This window comes from Typopeltis vanoorti, chromosome 23 (genome assembly GCF_054136105.1).
Source record: "Typopeltis vanoorti isolate ZY-2024b chromosome 23, IOZ_Tvanoo_1.0, whole genome shotgun sequence".
Classification (NCBI taxonomy): domain Eukaryota; kingdom Metazoa; phylum Arthropoda; class Arachnida; order Uropygi; family Thelyphonidae; genus Typopeltis; species Typopeltis vanoorti.
In genome coordinates this window covers 15,082,787-15,107,686 of record NC_143571.1, presented here as the reverse complement: position 1 = coordinate 15,107,686, position 24,900 = coordinate 15,082,787, and the positions used below count along the sequence as shown (strand labels likewise).

The window sequence follows — 24,900 nt, the reverse complement described above, 5'->3', positions numbered from 1 at the left end:
CACAACAGTTTGTTACAGCACGAGAAACAACAACAATCCGGTATAACAATGGGACTAGTCTGAACAATTGCAACGGATAACACAAAGACTAAAGTCCTAATGAGGCGCCATCTATGTTTAAAAAAAAAACAGAGAGAAAGAAAGCAGGTATTAATTAGGTATCCGCCTCAGTAAACATAAAAAATACATTCGGCACTGTCGTTATGGCAAGTCGGGTCTAGCAGACCATGCCTTGGATATCTCTGCACACAGGATCAATTGGGGGTGGGGGGAGTGCTGCAGAAGTCGTCATAAGTCGGAGAGATTGTTTTTGGAATCAACAGAAGCCTTGAAACATACTCCAAACCTCAACAAGTATAGCTGTATAAATTTACCAAAGATTTGTGAGACAGTCATCTTAAGACCTAATTAATATCTGCTTTCTCTGTGTGTTTTTCAACATAGATGGCGCCTAATTAGGACTTTAGTCTTTGTGTTGTACGTTACAATTGTTCAACTAGTCCCATTGTTATACCGGATTGTTCTTGTACTGTAACAAACAGTTTTTGTGCTCTGAAGATGTTGGGTCCAATACCAGCGAAATATTAGCAATAAGTTCATTTTCTTATCAGGCTTGTAAAATTAATGAACATGATTTCACTTTAATTTCTTATATTCAATCTTAGATGACTACTTTTTTTTTTTTTTCATAAAATAAAAAAGAATTTAAGGATGAATGACTGTGATTTTTTTTTTTAAATGAATATTGCTTAATTATGTGAAAATACATTCCGATTAGAAAAGTTGAACTCGGAAGAAACTAATAGGGAGTGAAAAATTAGTGTCAGCAATAAAAAAAAAAAAAAAAGAAAAAAAAAGTATTGCTTAGCACTACTTTCTGAACGTAACAAATTAGGATTTATTCCAAATTACAGTCATAATAAACCAAACTTTAAAACTCTTGCAAACAAATTATGAAGAAATATACTTAAAACCAACTTTCAAATAATCAAAATGAAAAAAATATATATATAAATTTAAGCCTTCAAGTTTTATTTGTACCTTAGATTTTCACAAGAGATTTTTTTTAAAGATTGATTATGGATCATTTCAGCGAACGAAGACTAACAGAGAATTCTTGCATTTCAATAGCAAATCAATAAACTGATTTTAATCAGTGAATATGTCCGAAAGAATTTTAATACAGAAGAAAACTACAAGACACTCGAAAATTGGAACAAACATTTTTTCAAACAATGAAGCAAACATATTTTTCAAACAATGAAACAAACATTTTTTTCAAACAATGAAGCAAACATTTTTTAAACAATGAAACAAACAATGAAAGAATGATTTTTTATGTGTGAATGCGAAGTATTTTAAGTCCATTTTATCGTTATCTGCATCTATGCATCAACTATTACTGATAAAAAAAAAAAAAAAAACATAAAATTTCCATCAGCAATTATCATCTATTTCAGAATTCATCATATTTCAATTTACGTAAATTTACTGACCTTTCTAAAACCAACGGTATACACGATGATACACGAGGGGGTTCTTTAACACAAAGTATGACACTGAACTGGATGAAGAACACCTTGGGCTATACATTTCTTCATGCAGTCCGGACCACGTTTCATGAACTGTACTTCGACCCTCCAAGGAAGGGATGCTCTGTATGCATTGCGTTCTTTAACTGGTTTGTTCCCGTTCGGCGAATTCATCACTAAAGCACTCCCTAGATGGCTTGTTTTCCAGAAGTAGTGGGCCTTTTCGGGTACGAAAGGAAAGAGTCGTTTGAACAGCCATTCAATTTCCTTCATTGGACCATGGAGGTCGCCTTCGTATTTAGACGCTACAAATGGAGAAATGAAAATAAAAAATTTTTATTTTGTGTTGGTACAAGAAAAGAATGATTAATAAAAGAACGAATAATGTTATAGTAAAAAAAAAAAGTGATTATTACTTTTGGGTGATTTCGTCGAATGAAATACATCAGTTCGCTCTTTTAACAATATTCGTGATAATGCCAAAAACTCTGATGCAGATGTGAAGGCATTTCTTTAATATTTTTAAAATTAAGGTTACTACATCCTAGAGGTATTTCTGTAGTTCAACTACAGATGCGAGACCCCTGTATACTTTTGCGCATGGCAGAAGAAGGCGAATCCATTCCGACAATAGGATAATCGATGCGTTTCGTAGGATGAGTGTTCGTTATTATTCGATGGAAAATCAGGTTTTAGTTTATGAAAATTCTAGTTTTTAAAGAATGGTAACTATTTTGTTTGTACAACAGTTGGTAAATTTCATGTATAAAGCACGTGATTTCGCGTGTTGGTAACACATTCGTAGATCGCCTTATTCCTTTCTCCTCTTCAACATGAATCGACTCGTCTTGACACGTTGCCAGCCGAGGGTCTCGGATCTGTGGTCGAACAATAGTATCGAAGATAGCCATGGTAAGCGTCAATATCATTCGAATTCCATTCTGGGATTAAAATATCTGTTATAAGTGTGTGTGTGTGTGTGTGTGTGTGTGTGTGTGTGTGTGTGTGTGTGTGTGTGTGTGTGTGTGTGTGTGTGTGTGTGTGTGTGTGTGTGTGTGTGTTTAGCTGGTCTCATACCGAGGTAGAAGGGTTTCATTCCAACAAACAAACTCCCTAGAAGAACGCACGCACAGTTCAGAGACATTGAAGTTATTTTAACTTCGGCAAGGTTTCGAAATCCTTATCCTCCAGTTACTTTTAAACCAGGAAAGAAGATAAGTGTCCCACGAGATCTATTTTTATTAATAGGACGATGGTATACTATAGGGATGCTATGCCTACCTAAAACGTCTTGGTTTCTGGAGAGGAAGATGCTGCAGTGTCATGGTGTAATCACTTAGAAGACTGTGAGATTATTTCCCATTAAGTTAGCCGCACACGTAGACGTAAGAGAATTGCCGTATCGAGAGTCAGATTCAGAATCTAATCAGGGGAAGGGAATTCCAGATACATCAAATCCTTAGCATCAATGAGGTGAAATCAGAGTTGTCTCGACATTTTTTTAAATTGTGAATTTCAATCTAGCGATGTGTTTGAATCGCTGCATCCCTGTTTCTCTGAATGCATCTTGTAACATAGCTTAAGTGCCATTTGCATTCACATGTATGTTGTTCGTTCAACACATCCATGCTTCGCTATAATTTGCGCACTAACGACTGAGTTAAGCTGCTACCTCTGAGAGATGACATTAGAAGTTATTGTAATACGCATGCTAATAATTTCAGATGCTTACAATCTTAGCAGCAGATAATCTTGCTGCCACTAATCTGTCATGTGTATGGAGCAGTGTTTCTCAACGTTTTTTGGATCGTCAACGTCTCAAAGATTTTGATGCCCCCCTCTAGCATAATAGTGGAATCAACTTGGAATTTCCTCCTTTTGATATTCTTTTACTCAAGGAATTTTATCAGATTCGTGTATTGTCCCTTGTTGTCACTCATCTAATGTAGTAAGATCATCTTTCTAGGAGATTTTAATATTCATAACACAAACTGGCTTTCATTTTCCAATAGATTAAACAGACAGAGAGGTTGAAACGTGTGCTGTCACCAATGATCATGCAAGAATTGTTCACTTGCCTACAGAATACCATATCATCCTAATAATTTTCCAAAGACTTTAGATCTGTCCTCACTATTTACCTCTACGTATAGTGGTTTTTTTTTTTTTTTTTACTTCTAGGAAATTCGGACCACAATCACGGAGTAACTGACGCATTCGAGTGCTATCTGACATACGAAGGCCAAGTGGAATTATGTTTGTAACCTTTTCTTGGTTGAATTATTCTTTTTAATCTTCTGTTTCAAATATGCACTGAAAGTTTCACTGATGTAATTCTTATTGGTATAAAACGATTCATCTTTAAATTCTTGTCCCTTATCAAGTATAGCCTTGGTTATCTAAAAAGTGTGCCAAGGTGTACAAGAAAAAATCTGACACGTCGCAATTGACTTTTATGGAAATCTCCATCGTCTTTTTCTATTTATACTTAAGCCTGAAACAGCTATAAAGAAATTATCAACATATGTAAAAGTAATTCTGAAAAGGGTAATCTTTCTACCACTGTACATAAACGCGTGAACAAAATCCATTATGTGAGGTCTTTCACAAAGATAATACGAATACAACACAATTAGAAATTTAACGGCAATTTCTAATTGTGTTGCGCCCATTGCGGATAAAGCAGCCGGATTAACCAAGAGGGAAATCGTCTCCGGGTTCTAAATTTATCATCGGCCTTCCACCAGGAGGCTTAAGTTCATCTACGGTACGTACGGATAAGGAGTGAATTCAACGAATTATCTAAATTCTTACTTAATACCTTTAACAGTACGTGAAATCAGTACCAAATATTTTCGAAGTTAGTTTTATGATTGAGAGGATGATGGAACCCAAGCATTTGAGACAAAATTCAATCCCACACTACGCATCCCAATAAATGCTGAAATAAAAGAACACCAGCCGAAACATATGCGTGACTAAACCGACATTCTCCTCTCTTCGTAACTCTTTTCTCCTACAGTAGAGCCTAGTTCAGTTACGTGGAGCAAAAGCTTGATGCCTATCTTATATAAACCCTTAGATAACTTGTAAGTTTAAATTTAACATCCTATCTTTACAAAAATTCAGATTACAACTGACTCTTATATCATCATTCTCATAACTACCATAACTGTTAAGTCTTTGGCGAGTGCAGTGGTGAACTGTAATACACCATTGGCCTCACCGAGAAGGCTTTTATAACCATATAATCGCTTACTTTTTCTACAAACGAAATTTATTCTAGTTAAACTTACATCTACTCAGTTGCATGGAGTGTCTTAACAATTTAATTTTAAAGTTTTTCCATTCATTTAAGATCGAATTGACCATCTTCTTATCATTCGATTTCCTATCCAATATCTATCTGGGGCATTTTAATTGGCAGGTTCTTATGTAGACGCCACCGAAGACGTTTCCAAAATCCAAATAAATTAGATTTTATATTACCAGTACTTCTCTTGGCAACCTCCTAATAAAGTTGTCACAATCGATCTTCGTTTAACGACACCATGTCCAATGATTGATCCCTTCCAGGGAAGTCCTTGATGCAGTACCTAATTAATTTTTCAAGTACTTCTCCATAACATCACTAAAATTCGTCCGTTTATAATTCTCCACTTTATGGATGAATCACCTTCACGATCTGGAACAGCTCTTTCAACCATCCAGTTAGAAAGTGTTGATTAAAAACTCAGTGAGTCATCGAAGACGATTAAAAGAGGATTAGTAACCCTTACACACGCCACTCCTTACCACTTAAGGAAAACATCATCCCTTCTACCAGCCTTAATCGTCAATGGATTTAAGACGTGAACAGATTCATGTCATTGGGTAAAGTAGTGTTAACTCTATTATACTATGAAAGTTAATTTATTTTAAATTCTATCCCTGTTGCTTCCTAATTAGTCATTCACTTATTCTTAATGTTTTCTGGCAACGTCAAATGATCACCATCGTTACATACGGCTCTAAGTTACTGATGTGATCTCATCATTAAAATATGGAAAACACTTATGCCTGAGCTACAAGAAAGCTGCGTGGTAGTCGACCAAAAAACCAGACAAAACAAGATTTCCCTCAGCCCCCCCCCTTTCTAGTGTATGCACACGTAACTCTTTTCATATGCGCTGTCTCGTTATGTGATGTCTAACGAAGAGACATCAAAATATATTTTTTGTTCGTTAATTAAAATGATTTTATTCTGCGAATTATTTTCTTAAATATTTTATTTTACGTTAGTCTCCATCATAGATCTTCTTTAAGAGCTTATTATAGAAATAACATCTCTCTAACTATAAAATATTTAAATTATTCAAGATCATGAGATATTGTCTAATACATTACACTTCTATTTAGTGACAAATTAATTAATAAGATCACTAAACAGTTGCCATTTCGTTTATTTTGTACATATGATAAATAATTATTTCAGTTATTAAATCCTAATTAATTTAAAATAGTAAATTATCACGAATCATATAAGAAAAAATCATATAAGTTCAAGAAAAAAAAATGTTATTTCTTTGAGTAAACCAGAACATTTCTCAAATAATAAAACAAAAAGTAGCAGAAAATAAGCATATTGTAGATATTTGTATACGTTTGTAGACATTTATTGTCTGGTTTGAACATTATAAAAAAGCACAACAGATGTTAACAAAGGAAAGTGGTGAATATGCTCGCAGAAACTCGTGTGTGTGTGTGTGTGTGTGTGTGTGTGTGTGTGTGTGTGTGTGTGTGTGTGTGTGTGTGTGTGTGTGTGTGTGTGTGTGTGTGTGTGTGTGTGTGTGTGTGTGTGTGTGTGGTACTCTTCGTTTGAACGTAAGAGTCTTCTCATACAACTACCAGGTGCAGATATAATTATATTAATCTTATTAAAGGAGCACTACAATATGTACGTACATATAACCTTAAAGAATAATATTAATAAAATGAATATTAACATAGCATTCAGACCACTTCTGCATGTGGAGAAGCAGATCGTGTCATCAGAGAATAGAAAACAAAAAATCCTCGCAAAGAATTTCCAGTTGTTTTTAATTTAATTTTTTTTTTTTGCGGTCTGTCGAGTATTTGTGAAATGAAAATTAAAACAATCTGAAAGATGAAAATCTTTTTTGAGAATATCTGCAGGCAATTCTGTACGCAAACATGAGTAGATCCGAGGACACCATCGCTCGTGCATTGCTTAATAAGAAACATAAACATTAAGTCAGAGAGCGTTTCTTGCTGTCAACCATAGCGTGAATACCCAACTAAATCTGAGCGACCTTCATGAATTTTAATACTACGTTTAGTTACAATTGATAAGAATAATCAAAATAAAGTTTCTTGGAGGGCTGTGGATAAATCATCGATATTTCATTGTGAACTTGAGAGCAGTGTTTTTTTTTTTTCTTTTTTTTTCCCCTCCACTGTCAAACTTGCAAATCCAAATGAAGACGGACACAGTATTTCTATTTTTATACGGATACTTATTGTTTCATATTACAAATTATTTCATGCGGTCTTTCTATTGATCGGATGCTGTCTCTAGGCGATGCCACAGGGGATTATTTGTTATTAATAATCTTATGGACGCCGTCCTTTATATTCAGATTTCTCTAGCAAGATTTAAATGTTTATTTGTTAAATTTTTATGGACCTTCAACTACTGTGGCCGAATCATTATGAATTTTGAATGAAAAAAGAACTGATTATCCATTTTTATTTCTGAAGTAGTGCCGAAAAGAACTCGTCAATGATTAAGTTAAGGCGGTTTTCTAAACAGAGTGCAGGTTTGCAGAAAAAAAGAGCGAAGAAAAAGAAAGGAATGACATAAATGGTAAAAGAAATGTTGATGATGATAATCAAAATAATTTAGTTGATGATGGTGATCAAAGAAATGTTAATGATGATTAAAGAAATTATGATGAAGATGGAGATAAAAAATGATGATGATGATGTGTGATCAAAGAACTGTTAATAATGATCAAAGAAATTATCATGTTGCTGATGATGTTGATCAAATGAATGATGATGTGTCTGACAATGATGATGATGATGATGAAAGAAATGTTAATAATAATCAAAGAAATTATGATTATTGAAGAAATGATGATGTTTCTGATTATGATAATCAAATAAATGGTGATGTGATCAAAGAAATGCTAATAATGTTCAAAGAAATGTTAATAATATTCAAAGAAATGACGATGATCGAAGAAATGATGGTGTGATCAAAGAAATGTTAATGTTCAAAGAAATGATAATGATCAAAGAAACGATGTTGCTGCTGATGATGATGTTCAAAGAAATGATGATGTTGCTGATGATGATCAAAGAAATTATAATGTTGCTGATGATGATGATCAAAGTAATTATTATATTGCTTCTAATGATGATGATGATCAAAGAAATGTTAATGTGTGCTGCTGATGATGATGATCAAAGAAATGTCAATATTGCTGCTGATGATGATGATGATGATCAAGGAAATGTTAATGTTGCTGATGATGAGGATCAAAGAAATGTTAATGTTGATCAAAGAAATGATGATGTTGCTGCTGATGATCAAAGAAATGATAATGATAAAAAATATGTTAATGATGATCAAAGAAATGATAATGATAAAAAATATGCTAATGATGATCAAAGAAATGTGAAGCAAAAGGGATCGCAGTACGGTAGTTTAAAAATTTGGCGATTATGTTACAATAAAGTATTCCACAAATTCTATTATAATATTTTTCCGCATTGCAGTGTTTATGATTCACCTCTTTGCGTTCTACTAAAGCCTAAAGAAAACAAATCTAGGTTACAAGGAAAAGAATGACAGGAAGTCCATTGATTTCTTTGACCTCATCAAAGAACTATTTCAAGGTTTAAATTTTGCATTCTAAAAACGAACGTAATATGAATGAATCTCTTCAGGAGATCAAAGCTCATCCCGATAGGAGACTATCATCTTTCTCATTGGAGGCCTGAAATGGCTTGAATAAATTCAATTTTGGTGTATTGAGCAAGATTCTGGGATTATCTAACTTTTAACCCGCTCTTGGTACTCACGTGAACTTTCGTGAATGGGATTCACATTAAAAAAAAAAACGAAACTTTTCAGAGGACAATATACAAAGAAAATCAGGAGCGATCATTATTTTTTATATTCTCATTTCTACTTTCAGGGATGACAAAAGAATTTTACGAATTAGCTATTCAAACTGCTGATTCCACGCGGTAATACATTTACGTACTTAAATTAATAGTTTCATTCCTTTAATTCTATTGTTACACACTAGATGTCACCACTATCTTACCATTATTTATAGTTTGCGTAAAATAACGCTTTTTAATACTCACTGCTAAGAAATGCGCAAAAAAAAAGAGGTCGCTGAACTCTGACTAAGCTTCGGATTGTGAAATATCCCAACGACTCTGCTATCTCATCCTGTAGGAATTTCCAGTCACGAAGTGTTACTGACCTAAGACACTCTAGAAATGTTTTTTTTTTTCTTTCTCTCTGAGAGCGTTTTGTAAGGTCAATTAACACCATCAAGACAGCAATTAGAAAGAAAATGTGACATAATTTAATCATGTTACGTCTTCTTTCTAATGCAGAAAGTGAAAAAAATAAAATAAATTGCTAGATTTCTTTTATACTATCACTCTATTAATATAAAATCCGAGATTTTATCTCAACGACGCAATTTAGAGTTTTAAAGCTCGTTGAAAGGACAAACAGATTAACTTTTCTTTTCTTTTTTCACGGCAATTCCACACACCTAAGGTTAGAATCCTTTCGTACATTAGCACTATGAGTGGACGAAAGATTAGGCGGGTCGTAAACCCTGTTCTTTGAGACCAGACGCTCATTTAGCGCCGTCGACTAAGAGACGTCAGCATTAAATAGAAATTGCAAAGCTCTTTTCCATTCGGAGTTGATTATAATGAGCTGATGAAACAATTCAGATCGTATTCATCAATTCAGACGGAAGCACAATTATTTGTAAAAAATGTATTGAGAAAAATCCCAACAACCAAGTGTTGTTGTTGTTGTTCAAATCTCAAGAAATAATTAATTATATCGCTTTAACATATATCTGATTTCAACTTTTGAGCTAATCATTTGTAAACAATGCTAGAAAAACACATGACACGTGCCACTGGCTCCTCGTGCTTCGATTGTTAATACTATAACAATCCGAGCTCGTTCTTTGTGGTAAAACTAGTTGCTGTTCTTTATGGGATTTTATTATTAGGATTTATTAACGACCAATAAAAACGTAATTTATCGCGTGATATGCGATGAAGTTTTGAATCGAAACTTTAAATCACAAAAAAAAAGAAAAAAGATTCAAACATGTTATATCTGTACGATTCTACCGCCCTTTTAAAGTGTTTCTTTGAACTTACAGCATTTGATATTTTTAAATGTCCTTTAGGGCAATCGCCTTCATTTTCTTGCGAAAGTTTAAGGGGATCGGGAGAGGAAGAAGTGACTCACTGATCTTGACGCGTGACAGTTCGTAATGTCTTTGCTGAATTTTTGGGATCAGCAAGTGGAATTTAACCTTGAGACAAGAAGGTTCGTAATGACTAGGATAAGTGCGTGGGGTCAGCTATTTTCCCTTGCTCGTTGGAAATAAAAAAAAAAAAAAATAAATAAATAAAACGTTTGGTGATGGCAATCGTTGGATATTAAGATCCCAGTGTGATACGAAGAAGTTATTTCGTCATAAATGGCGATAATGTTGTTATTTGAAGACAATGCTTGAATAAAGTGATTCTTATTTCTTTATAATGGTGAAATCAGTAATGCCTTAGTACTACCTTAAGATATTGGCGAATGGAATAGGGTTAGTTTGGTTGTGATTATAACCGAAGTCTGGAAAGTCAATATCTTAAGTTAATCTGTTTGTTACGTGTGCTTCTGGCCGCTTTGCCTGTTTTAAAGAATTTAAAAAAAAAAACGAGTTTTTGGGAGAAAAACCCTGCACCACTCTATGAGTGGTGCGCTCTCCTTGTAAGAGTGAATAAGTGAAGAACAACCGAGCAAAACAACTACGAAATTCAATCCAATGAAAAAAAAAAAAAACGTTTTTATCATAAAAGTCAGTATAGTACATAATTTAATTCTATAAAGAAGAAGACGATGATGATGATGCTGCAATGATTATGAATCATTGTGTGATTCATAATTATGAGTGATTAATACGATTCATGATTAATTCATGACAAATGTGATTCATGAATGATTATTAAATTCATGATTCATAATCATGAATTATATTGAATCATGAATGATTCATAATCATTGTATCATCGGAGTACCATGGCATATGTGTAACGAATGAGCTCTTCTGGTTTTCATTTTATTGTTAATACGAATACTAACTTATTCTAATGGTAATTGGTGAAGAGCATGGTGTTGAACAGCCAAACAAGTTCAAATAGTAGCGACTGTGCAACTGCTCCAAAAGCTCGATAGCTAGTATTTTTTTTTTTTTTTGAAATGCCTAACCAAAATGACTTTTACTTTGGAAATATACATAACTTTCTTTGTTTTGTTTTAAGCTTTTAAATCGGGCGTAGGAAGGAAGACCGAGTAATAAATAATTTAAGATAAAAGAGAACAGATAAAGCTGCCCACATAATGATCTCATCTCCATCCACATGATAATTTATTTATTTATTTTTGTAATACAGACACACCGCCGACTTTCCGGCAGTGGATGGTCCAGCACTTCCTTTAGCCAAGACAAAATTACCAGAACACATATGAAATTCTCCAGACTACCAGACTAATCCACTGGGTAACCACAGATGGCGTTGCGGTTGCGAACACTAATTATTTAAGTCTGCAATCGACGATTTTTTTTTTTTTTTACTTTTGATTCTTAGCTTATTCTGTTTACATTTATATCCTAAGCGTAAGTCTAAGTCTATTTGCACTTGCAATGCATTATTTATGCTAATTTTTTATAGAAATTTTTAATTCGCTTTTAATTTACATTCAATGTTTAAATTTATAGAAGTCCATGTGCTTTAGAGACAAATGAGAGGTATAATTAGTGGGTTAGAGGTGTACGGATGGATTTATATTGCGTGACATCCGTTGGTACGGTAAAACTGATAATCCGGCAGGGCTATAGAACCAAGGAGGCCAGAAAATCGGGGGTTACCTGTAGTTTGTTTTAAATAAATTAGCATTCATGTATTATGTACCAAGAAGACAGAAAGTCTTCCGTTTATTGATCTCGTAAGTCGATTTATGGGCCTCCTGCAAAGCAGCTAGTGCACGAACTGAAGAAAACAGTTACAAATAAACTTGTTTATTTCTCCCACGGCCGTTTTTTTTTTTTTTTTTTTTTTTGGACTCATTTCAGACTGTGGAGTAAACCACCCAAATAACAAACAATTAAAATAAATACTTTTTAAAATAATGTCTTGATTTCTCTATTGTAGAAACAAAATTTTTGTTTTTGTAAGAAAATTACAATAACAAATTGAATTTTCTGTAAACAAAAAAGGCATTCGATAAACTGAATGAAATCCACACATCCTCACTCAACATTACTGAACAACTGACACTTTTAATCATTTGGAATTTAAAAAAAAAATTGTTTTCTACAATGTAAATACCAATTTCCATATCTCTGCAAATGGCTGAACACGCAGCTCCGATTTTTCTTATAACGCTGATTGAATTTTATTATAATCTTAATTGTATTATACTAATTACAGAATTAATCGGAAATTAATATGTTTTTCCGTTTCATAAATTACGAAATTTCAGTGCCGTCCAACTGAATATCTTTCAAGAATTGTTTATCATTGTATAAAATGATATTTTTTATTTTCAATTGTTTGCTAATCTTTGCTCTGTTCATCGTACTTTGTTATCTCTTATTGTCTCCACTGGCATTGTTGGGAATTCCGATTGTTTTTATCGTTTGGTAATTGCCATTGTTCACGTGGATATCACTGTTTGTTAGTTTTAATTGCTATTATTGATTCTGCACATTAATTGTTATCATTGTCTGCTCATTCTAACAAAAAGGAGTTACATTTTTACGTATTTATATAAAATCAGTTTATTGCACAGTAGCTGAATTTTCAGGGGACAAATATTTTCGACATTTTTTATCACAGATAGTTGAAAGATTTTTGTTCTCTTTTGGTGAACAAACGATGATGAATCAACTTTTACGTTTTTGTTCTGATACCTTTGATTAAAACCCATAAATAAAAATCAGTAGAAAACCCATAAATAATTATATTCGTTAGAGCTTTGTAACCCCTTAGAAAGCGAAAAGTATGTAAATAACAGAATGGTTTACAATATCACATAACATTCACGAGAAGAAAGGTTTCAGAGAACGTGAAGTTAATCAAACCCTTTTATTCCTTCCAGTGTAATATTAAATAAAGGTGTGTGTGGGATATCCAATAGTTTTTTTCTTCTTCTTTTTCATGCATTATTAAGACTTCTTACGGTACTAGAAATCTGCTCGTTAGGCCTTTTGCCAAAGACACTGAAATCGGCATCTTAAAGAAAGCCCAAATTGGTAGTCTAGACACGTCATAAACAGAAGACGACAACGTGCATCTAACACTCCTTTTTCAAGGACATAATCAAGATTTTTGTGAATAAGGTCTGTAAATAAAGTTAAGATCGTTTTTTTTTTTTTTGTTTTGTTTTGTTTTGTTTTTGGAAAGAATGCCATTGTGGGAGAATTACGCAACTTGACACCAAGTTGCTGACCAGGGATGAAGAGAAAATTATTTCTTCAGCTGGAATCTGTTTTAAATGTAGCTAAATGCAAAATTTAAAAAAAAATGATATGTGAAGTGTTTGTTGTGAAAGAAAAACTAATTTTTATTTAAAAAAAAAGATCTCGAACTGCTACGCTGATTATGATGCAATAACAATTGATTGTGTAACACAATACTACTATTGCATCATCTACAAGCATAATTGCATCATTAAAGAATGTATATAGAAGACGTAATTATAAGTGTTATTGTGGACTTGTGAATACGAAACGGTTAACGCTAGTTAGAGACCATTTGCACTTACTCCTAATGAGGAGGGATATTCACTGCGAGATATTACAAAAAAGAAAAAAAAATTGTATTGGCTTCATTCACGTGAAATGAAATATTTGCAGAATGTTGCAGTAGTTGCCGGTAGGTACTGCAACGTTAGACATTATTAGTAGATAGAAAATGACAGGCTTCCTGGAGGCGTCATTGTCTGATCCTGTTATAGACTTTATCAGACAATTTGATCTTAACTTATAAGTGTTTTGTTTGCTGAAAGTATTAGTGTCTTTGTTTTATTCTAATTGTTTGTCACTTTTTACATATTTATTTTGACTTATGTACCTTTTGACTTATTTATTTTGACTTATGTATAACTGCATGTAGATTGCCATAGGCTAAATAAAATAAAATAAATAAATAGTAGATAGAAACTTGAAGTCCACGGTTAGCCTAGTGGCTGTGTGCTTCGCAACCATATGCCTGAGGAAGGAGCGTCCTAGGTTCGATTCCCGTGGACGACGTGAGAAGCTTAAGGATCTTCCTCAGCCGTAGCCAAGTTAGCTGGTCTTGGGCGTGGACAGCAGGATTTTTCCCAAGTTTATCCTGGGGTTTTTCATCCCGCAAACGGGACCCGTGAACATACAGGATACAGCCATAGGATATATAGACGAAGACAGAAGAGGAGATGGGCGCCATCTGTCTTAATTCACTCGCCATTAGACATTCATGGCTCAGCCATGAGTGACCCAATAAGTGACGTAGTCCATTAAGGACTACGGGAGAGATAGATAGAAACTTGAAAACACTGCTACAAGTAATAAAATGAAGGACACAAAGAGTAGGAGAAATGGAATTAAAATCAATAAAGTGTTGTAATTTTGTTGTTATGAATTGAAGTTCGTCTTAAAGGGCGATATATCCAGCCAAAGAGAAACATTTCAAAATGGGACATTCGAAAACTATTTCAGGATAACTCCACACCATTTCATTGAGATGATAAAAAGTAAACTTTATTTTCTACGGATACTTCTAATGATTAATAACTAAAAGTACATTTTTTTGCCTTTTTTTTTATATATATTTCCTCTCTCCACAAAATTTTAAGCACCAGAACATTTGCATAACGTACACAGCTGAATGCTGCCTTCGACTCGGATGTTAATTCTATTGCACATTAAGTATTATTTGATAAGTAAAGAAAAAGGGAAGAAGACACACTAAAATCGAACAAAGAAACGCAAGAAATAATAATAGGAGTGTGGTATCATGAACTCTATAGAGGTGCTGTGGTTAATAAAGACAAAAGGTCTTCATACCGTTGTTCTGGACGGTTCATATAATAAGGAAGGTGTGGACCATCTACCTCCGTGTTATATTGCTGCAATTGTCACACAATATCCAGATACATTTCTTTGTTATTTTGTGATGAAATATTTTCAGAATAAAAATATTACTTTTAATCATCTGGCATTTCGCACAGTATGAGTCCTTAGGTGATGAATTTCATCATCCAGTGTAAGACCACCTGCTTACTGGAGGCTTGAAGTGGCTCGGAAAAATTATCGTGTTTAGAACAGCTCCGGATTATCTTTACCTTAGCAACCATATGGGTTTACAACCTCTCATGAGGGATTCCCATAAATTGCACCTCTGCAGAGGAAGAGGTTCAGGTGCAGCTGCTACCACAATGGCAGTCGTCTAGACAGTTAAATGAAAATACATGCCCATTTAACATAAATATGACATCATCAATACGAAGTTGAACAATAATTTAAGAGTTTGTGGCATCTATTAGGGGTGGGAGAGGGGAGTGGCGTCATTAACAAGTTGATTAATATTTTTTGAGCACTGTTGTTCTCCTAAATGAAAACTGCTTCGATTTAGGGCAGTGATAAAAGGTTGTGGGGGAGGGATTAATAGATTTCCTACACTGTTCTGCTCTGCCGATTCTCAATTCAAGGCATTAGATGCAGAGATCAACACTTCACCTCTGACCCCCCTCGCTTTCTCATTAGCGGTGGCATCGTTGCGTACTTACAAGACGATCTTCGCGTTTCAACTTTACCGAGATTTTGAACGAAGTTTGTACTTCGATTTGCATTAAAGTTACGCGTCGGCTGACACCCGCCTTGACACTTCCCACGGCATACGAATAAACGATTGAGAATGCCAACATTAAGCCTCTTCTCTCGGTATTTATTAGACTGGTTCAAACTGCAGATGAAACGTCGCAGCTAAGTTCGACTGAGCGTCACCTGGCACAGACGTATAAGCATCGGAGTCAAAAGCAAAGAGACAGAGCATTCGTTGCTATTCATGCGTTGACGTCGTCATCCTCATGAATTTGTAGTTGTAGTTCCGGGTTTTCTCAACAGATGGCAGTAAAGACAATCTTTGCTCGGCAGCGGAATAAAAATACACTGAATTGAATGATTATGAAATGCAAACAGGAAAGTATAATAACATGTTGAAATTTGCTGAAATATTCGTAATATACATCATTGTTGAAGCATTCATTGTTGTCAATATTTAATCGACAACATTGTTGAGGCATCCATTGTTGTCAATTATTTACTGTTGTAGCTGATTGTTTACTCAAAGAATTTTTTTCACTGTTCCATTTGTCGAATCCAGAATCCATTAGTTATTACTATTTAAACGAAGATCGCTGATTTGACCTTCTATCCGATAATGTACATTGCAATAAATGGAATCTACTTTTACCTTGCAATACGTTCCACATCATATTTCTCTATATAATACGATATTTTTGTTTGTCTGATATCTGATGTTATTAGACAGAAATCGCATAAGTTTTATGTTTCCATGATAACAATCCGCTGTTCTTCCATCTACTCATTGCTTTCAAACGAGTATATATATATCTATATACCATAGATATATATATATCTATGGTATATATATTCCAATATATACCATAGATATGTGGAACATGAAAAATATTTTTTAATTAAAAACAGTAACTTTATAATTGTGGATGAAGAGCTGTATTGAAAGATTTATTGTAAGAGACTGTTGTTAGAGTTTGGGTCGTTTTTAATTTGGGTGTCGGTTATTTTTCCAATGTATAATGCTGTCAGGTAACACTGCCTACGACTTAATCTATTGGCACGTCTGTCGCCTCATAAACTTAATCTTCCTCAAACATTTACTCTATTGAGAAAAAAAACAGGTCAGGAGAATGTACTTATCGCTCTCTCTCTCTCTCTCTCTCTCTCTGTGTGTGTGTGTGTGTGTGTGTGTGTGTGTGTGTGTGTGTGTGTGTGTGTGTGTGTGTGTGTGTGTGTGTGTGTGTGTGTGCGTGCGTGCGTGCGTGCGCGCGCGTGTGTTGCAGTGAGTATGTATTGTTTCAAAGATCAATAAATTGAGGGCCCTACGCAAAGTGTTACCAAGTAGCCAACGAGGGCGTCGGCCAAATTATGCTAAACAAGACTGTGTTTATCTGAAATTGCTCCGCTAACCATAAACCAGCTAATTACAGAAATCATCCCACAAGCAATTGTTTCTGGGTGGTGATCTTAATCGATTGGCAATTAAAGGTAACCGAAAGCTCTGAACAAGGTCCCTTGAAAAGGCATTCGTTTTACATGCACCACATGTTTCTAACATTACAAACACCTGCATGATCACCTTGCAGCTAAGATTTATGACAACGATCATCGTATCACTTAGGGTCATCGCAAATGAAGATGTATTTTCATGTGTCGCCACCTGGTGACCATGAATGTAAAATATCAATAATAAGAATCCCAACACGCAAATGAATCGCCACTCTCCAAAAATATAACTAATTAATTACTAAATAAAGAGCCATACTGACTAAATAAATAAAATAAAATAAATATACTACCCGATATTGCACTGATAATACCCCTACCAGTGTTCATTTTTAAACAATTATTATATCAGGTACCTAACATATCAATGTGATATTTCAAAAAAAAAAAAAAAACTAATAAAGAATTCAACAGTTATCTTTGTTTCACGTGCACGAAGATATTCTATTTAAAACAACTCATATCTGTAGTGAAACAGAAATGGATACATTCATTAACTGCAGCCATTTCTACTGCACTTATCAACAGAGTTCCAGAACTTTGTTCCAAAATTGATTGGGACGTCATAGGCGCACGCCCTCTACTAGAAATTCTATTTCTGGGCAACCTACAAGCTCTTTTTACAAGAGTGGCAAGAAACGCGGACTAAAAATACAGCACTCAGACTAACAAATATATGTAGAGATACGTTTTATTCTTTCTCTCTATTTATCTAGCTTGCGAAATACAGCACGTGTTGTCATTGTTCCCTGACGGCTACCAAAACCCAACAACCGCACATTATGAAATAAGATATTTCTTCATCAAAAAGCCAGGGATTTCGCCCTCCCCCATGTTAAAATATGACTAGAAATGGAAAACGTGAATATTCAACTGGAAACCATATACATGTTTTATTCTCTCTCTCTCTCTCTCTCCGTTGATCCAATCGGTCAATATTATAAGGTAGCTGTCAGTGATGAGGCTTCAACAAAGAAAATGTTTTCCACGTGTGGCGATCAACAGCCAACTGCGAAGCGCGCGCACATACACAGAAACTGATCTATGTTGGCTACACCAGGACGAATAATAACACAGTAATAGGTACATTGTGGGTGTTTTTACGAGCTATCGGAGAGGAAAAACCGACATAATGTGATATTAAGACGTGAATGAAAGATGAGGATGCGCGACATCATAACATTCTAAATGCATCCAAATCTAACAAAATGGTTTTCTCTCCCTCTCTCTCTCTCTCTCTCTCTCTCTCTTTCTGTGGTATTTAGTTTCTCATCCTCTTGTTAAAAGTCCACTCCTCCTCCTCTACGCATGCGCACATACTCCTAATCAGATTAATCGCAGTCAATATTACGATAACATTTCTTAGTTATATTTGAAAAGCATGTCATTAAAACTATTCCTTCTTATTTTGCCATTCACGTATTCTACAGTCCCATTTGAATTCGCTCGGTGCAGCGTGCGTCATAGATAAAATAAACTTCTTATTTGAAACAATCAGAGATTTTCAATTTAACATTAAAACATTAAAACAATTTAACAACAACAAAAAAATAGCATAGATAGGCAGTAGATAGCGTTGCATGTTGATGCAGGAATGAGTAGAGTTAGCGGTGGGTTGTGTGGTGTGCTTATTAATAATAATTAATAATAATAATAATATTTGTCATTTTATCAAGCCATTTCGTTCTGTATTGGAAACAGGCCGTGTTAAACACGCAGTTTAAAAAAAAAATGATTCCTAATGATCATTTCAAAACACAATTATTTCAATTAAATTACAACAGAAAAACATTGCAAAATAAAAAAATAATAATTGCAGGAAAGTTTTCTAGTTGCTGAAGGATAAGGACCATAAACTATCATTCTATAAATAACAAAATGTTATTAATATGTCAGCAAAACTGATACAGTTTTTGATTGATAGTTTTATAAAAATAGGGCTAATGTTCGTCACACATGTGGCTTCACATCATTAATGATAAAACGATTATTATCCATCATGTCATGTGACATTGGATTTCTGCAAATTATAACTATGTAAAATCTAAATGCTGTTTGCGTACTATTATATAAAAGCAAAATTACTTACCAGACATATTTTAATATTTATATTTACCAATGTATTAATTTGATAATAAGTTTTTAATACAATAAGCACTTTTATTCTTTTGAAAGACCATTTTAAGTAATTTGTAACGAGAGAAAAAAATACGAGTGTATAAGCGCAGACATTGATGATTATTCTATCTCTGAAAGGCGTTTATTCCAATTCTATTAACACAATTAATAATGAATTAAACATCATTTAAAGCTACTAAATTACAATGCTATTTTATAAGTATTATAACTACATTGTTTCGATTTAGAATGGAAATGTTAAATATCTAATTGTTAAGTAATTGTTACTCTTCACGCGCCTAACAATGAATTAAATATCGATGAAATCGCTAGTTCAACAACAATAATAGTTTTAAGAATCAAAGCTGCTATGTTTCAAACTGGAAACGTACAATTTATAATTGTTGGATTCTCATTGTTAATTTTCACTGAAGACAAAAGCGCTTCTATTGACTATAATTAACTTTCACTCGTAAACAAAAAAAAAATGTGAGTCTCATCTAATTGTTTAATTTACTTAATTGAATTGTCCACCAATATTATTGGAGTGGCAATTATTTGAACAATGATAAACATGATGAATTTATAGTTACACTACACTTAACAGCAAATTTAACGAGAAGCTTTTATATCGATTTCCTTTGGATATTTTAAAGGATGCACTTCAGATACTTCTTTTATTAATTAATCACATCTGTTGCAGCTTCTTAAACTATAAATAATATTTCAGTTCAATCCAAAAATTCTCAAACCAGCTCGCGATGACCAACCTAACATGCAGTTTACACAGCAGATGTGTGGCATTGATAAATGACTGCACTTCAAACTGCACATCGGTTCTGTAGTTCGTGATTGTCGAGGGTTTCCGGCCATATGATATTCGATCTGCTTTTCATTCTACCATGGCTTCCCATTGTATAGAAACTAACAGAACAGCAACAGAAAGAAATGTTTGAGTTTCGGAGCACGTTATTCAGAATAAATAAAGTCCACAGCTGAATTTATATCAAATGAAATGCTCTTGTTAAATCAGAAAAGTTTATGTTATTATTGAGTACACACGTGAAGAAGCAGCATCGAATAATAGAAATCAAATGGACAAATGTGCTCGATAGAAGCGATGTATCAGATTGAGGGAGCAGCTCACTGCTTAACTTTTTAATGTGCGCTATCCGAGTTGAGGTTTAAATGGCTGAATTCTAACCTTCTTCAAGAGTTTTCATTCTTGACATATAAGTGAGACCATAATGGAGAAATAATTGTTGGCCTTGAACTATATCATGAATGGACGAAGTCGTTTTAGAAGAATCTTGTTAGATTAGTTTGTTTATCGGTTGTTAAGATTTTTTGAGTTTCTCTGCCTACTAGAGAATTGCCGACTTCCTTCACTTGAAAGTACTGATAAGTTCTTCTTACTGACGTCATTCCAACAGTGGTTTTTTGACACTGTCTGGGAGAGAGATTTCTAATCTTTTGTACTTGCGAACTGCTATTAAACATCGGAGTAATAAAGGAAAATGTCTGAGGGACAATCTAACAAATGGCCTTGGATTAAACCAATGGAAATAAGAATCCGTTCACGAGATAAGTGCCATATAAACTTGTGCCTTTTAAACACTGACGTAAAGGCTTCTCCATACCCCCGCTCAAACACACACACATACATTTAAGCCTTCATACTAAGAACAAACTTCACAAAAGAGCGAGTAGATTCTAGACAAGGAAGTTTTCCCAAATTCTATTTATCTTTTTCGTTCTTTCTTTTAATACCTTTCAAAGGAGAGTCGTAAGAAACAGTCTGCCACAAATGTCCTCATGTCCGATTTCTAATGATGATCAATCGTCACTTTAAACTGCTGGATTAGCTACTCTAAGAATCCTTTCTTTAACTCTCCTGTTAATATTGCCACAATGCCCATCACAGTTCAATCTTGGGCGTCTTTCTTTAGCTTCTAGTAAGTTACGGAGAGGGGACTCTACAAAATAAAGATAGTTGCGGAGAAGCACTTTTTTTTTGGAGGGGGGGGGGGAGTTTGCAATTTTTTCAAATTGCAAAATTTAATACTAATCTCAAATCTACACACACACACACACACACACACACACACACACACACACACACACACACACACACACACACACACACACACACACACACACACACACACACACACACACACACACACATCCAACGATCATCTGATACTTGGTTTTGTACCTTACATTCCCGGTCTATACTCTACTTCACTATTGAAATGCAATATTTCTCATTCGGATGAAACCTGCGATATCTCTCATCATTTCATATTTCTAGTTCTTTATCATACTTGTATTCAACGATATATTCACAAGATTGATCAGCACAACAAAAATATTTCTTACCAACTCCAAAATACATCCAATTGACAAGCAGATTCATCTTAGGAATGATTTGTCATCCACTACAATGCATTCATGGATATTCAGAAGTTGGATTCCATTGTTGATGAAAGTTTTCTTGATATGTATTGTTGTTGCCCCATTGTTATGTCAGGAAAATAGTGCTCATTGTTACCTAAGATCTAATGCAGAATCCTGCATTCATTGAGTTTTTTATTTACTTTCATTTGCTATCAGAAGACCTCTCATTTATAACTAAATTTATTTTTTAATTCATTTTAAAAAGTATAAAATAAATCTACACACACTGTCAAAAAAAAGTCACTAATTAATATGTATTTCTGAACATACGTTTCATTAAGCGTCCCTTCAATTAAAAATAGATCCAGATAAATCCAAATCGCCAGCCTTTGTTTTAAACTCCGAGCATTTTGTTTCAAGCATCGGAATATTATCCTTGATGGACATGACATTTTATCATGCTTTTATGTAGTTAATCTGTTTACCAATATTCCTACCGAGGATCTCCTCGCTCCTTGTACTGCTACAAGATAAATTCTCTAACAGGTTATGGCACTCCTCAAACACTGCATTTCATCTGGATACTTCAAATATAAAAATACAGCATAAAAACAGAACTCTGGTCTAGCCATGGGCAGTCCTCTTTCTCCAGTTTTAGCAAATCTTTATATGAAAACATTCGAAAACAAGGCCCTAGAAGAATACCATCATAAACCAAAATTGCGGAAAAGGCACGTCGTATCTTAGTCTGGAACCATGGACTACCTTCACTTCTTCTTTTCTATGAGTACCTGAATCATCAACACCCTAACATAAAATGTGCCTATAAATTAGAATCTAATGGTTCATTCCCATTTCTGGACCTTCTACTAACCAAGGAATCGGGTAAATTAAAAGTCTCATCCCATCCTTATATAACTCAAACATTGGATGTCATTTCCACACTAGGAGCAAGAGCCCACCGTTTCATTGATGACAACAATGAACTAGCCAAAAAACTTCAACATTTAAGAAACACTTTCCTTCAAAATGGTCATAGTGAACACACCATCTCCAGACTACTCAACCGACATAAGACCAGAGAAATTTCTAATGAAGAATAAAACAGTGGATTCATGACGCTCCCATATATTAGTTCTGTTTCCATAAAACTAGCAAAATACTTAAGGAATATAAAATCAAAGTAGTATTTTACCCTCTTTATCGAGATGAGATTACTACTAAGATCTTCGACATAGCCCACTTCAATATTTGGGTGTTTATCGTCTATGGTGAGATTGCCGGTCATCGTATTATGGACAGACTGAAAAATCAATTTAACAACGCATTGAAGAACACGTTCGAGATATTGAATACCATAGAAATAGGCCTCAGCTTTGAATCACACTTGTGTCATCACCACAAGACGCTTCGTAAATGAATAATTAAGATTCATGGGATAAATCGAAACTGTTACACCGTTGCTACGATAAAACAAAAAGAAAAAGATGGGAATCTTTTTGAAATAGCATTAGATCCTAAACATCTAAACATTAACCCAAGTATCAACTTGTCTGAATACATCCTAGCGCCTTCATTAGCCAAACACGTGCACGTGAATATGTAAACACGCACAGCGTTCTGAACAATGAAACATACAATTAGAAATATTTTAAAATAACACCAGTCTCTTCTATGAGTGCATAATCGTTGCCACCTTTGTTAATCCTTACTGTCTGATGTACCAGTTTGTATGTTTTCACCTGAAGAAATCGTATGAAATTAGGGTCAAACGTTATGTTGTCAATTAAAATAAATGTTATTAATAAAATAAAAGTTATATATATATATATATATATATATATATATATATATATGTTTTGTAATGGTATAGTTGTGAAACTCTTCAAGAGTTGTAAGTCGTAACTAAAATGTCCTCAAGACGTTCCCTTAAAAGAATAAGCTATTTCTGTCAAGTATTCTGTTCTTTACTACAGTGGGCTGTTCGGTGCTGCATTAATGTTATACTCTTATCCATCAAATACTTTAGTAAACACAAAACAAACTTATATTGTGGAAGCTATTTTTCCCTCTAATATAACCAATAATCCTGTTAGAGAGCGCCCTCTATGAGAGATCCACTAGTCCGATATTTAAGTACAAAACTAACTTAAGTAGCCGTGTATAAGATAAATATTGGAATGAAATACTTTTCTCTCTGATTTTTAGTATTAAAATGGAATTTTAAAACACTTAGAAAAACATAGTGGAATGTATTGTCTTCCTGAAATCCAAGGTTCTTGAGAAATATAATAGAACTACTGGGATAGAAGATGTTTTAAGCATCTCAACGACAGAGAGAAGAAATAAGTATTTACTTTTATTTGATGTCTTGTCAGAGAAGGGAATGATATTTTTTGTAAAAATGAATTCAAAACAATATTACGGAGTCTATTTGCTTTAATAACTTATAGAGTAGATAATGACGCATCTTCTTCGTTTTAAAAGCCAATATCCCAAAAATGATTTCTCCCCCTCCCCCCCTCTTTATTTATTTCGCAGTGGTGGCAGCGCTCCGACGACCTTGAGCGGATTGGACATTCAGAGTCATTTCGAAGGAGATTTGTAAGACTTATTCTGAAGAACCCCCCATAAGAGAAAACAAAAGATTTCAGTCTAAACCTCGAATCCGAAATAATAATGCGGAACATAATCTCAAACCCAAATAGAGCTTGTCCATAAATTATATGATATAGGACTAATTTTCGATTTTGTAAATCCTTTTCGTCCCCTCTCCTCTGACAAATTATAACTCCATTTCAAGCATTACAGAATCATACTCCCCCCCCCCCCCCCTTTCCAATTGTCTCAACCCTTCTCCAGCATAGTTGAGCAGTTTATAGACGAGCCATAAATGATGAAAAATAGAATTCGACTGTTAATCCTAAAGAGACAGAAATAATATTTCCAAGAGCGTTTACAGTCTAAAAGCAACTAGCGTTGGGATGCTAATGCTGTTAGCGCGCAATGTTATTATCTTTAGGATGATGTTTAGGGGAGGCGTGAATGATTTGTACGCCACAGTTTAAGTGAAAATGTGTTGAAAAAATGATGGGAATGTTGGTGATAAAAGTGAAAGAGGTACACATTTTGGATAAACTTTTCTAGAGTATAACAACTGTTTCTTATAAAGTGCTTCAACTCGGGACAACAGCTTCGATAATGGA

The 24,900-nt window shown here is 34.2% G+C and overlaps 1 protein-coding gene across 1 annotated transcript in view; it reads right to left on the bottom strand.

Moving 5' to 3' along the window:
- The window catches only part of LOC150093642 (uncharacterized), a 92,998-nt gene that overhangs the window by 2,608 nt on the left and 65,490 nt on the right, over nucleotides 1-24,900 (bottom strand). Inside the window, exon 2 of the mRNA XM_090413170.1 lies at nucleotides 1,497-1,837. Within this exon, the coding sequence (XP_090269296.1) occupies nucleotides 1,542-1,837 (296 nt within the window). The 3' untranslated portion in view covers nucleotides 1,497-1,541. The remainder of the gene's footprint in view (nucleotides 1-1,496; nucleotides 1,838-24,900) is intronic.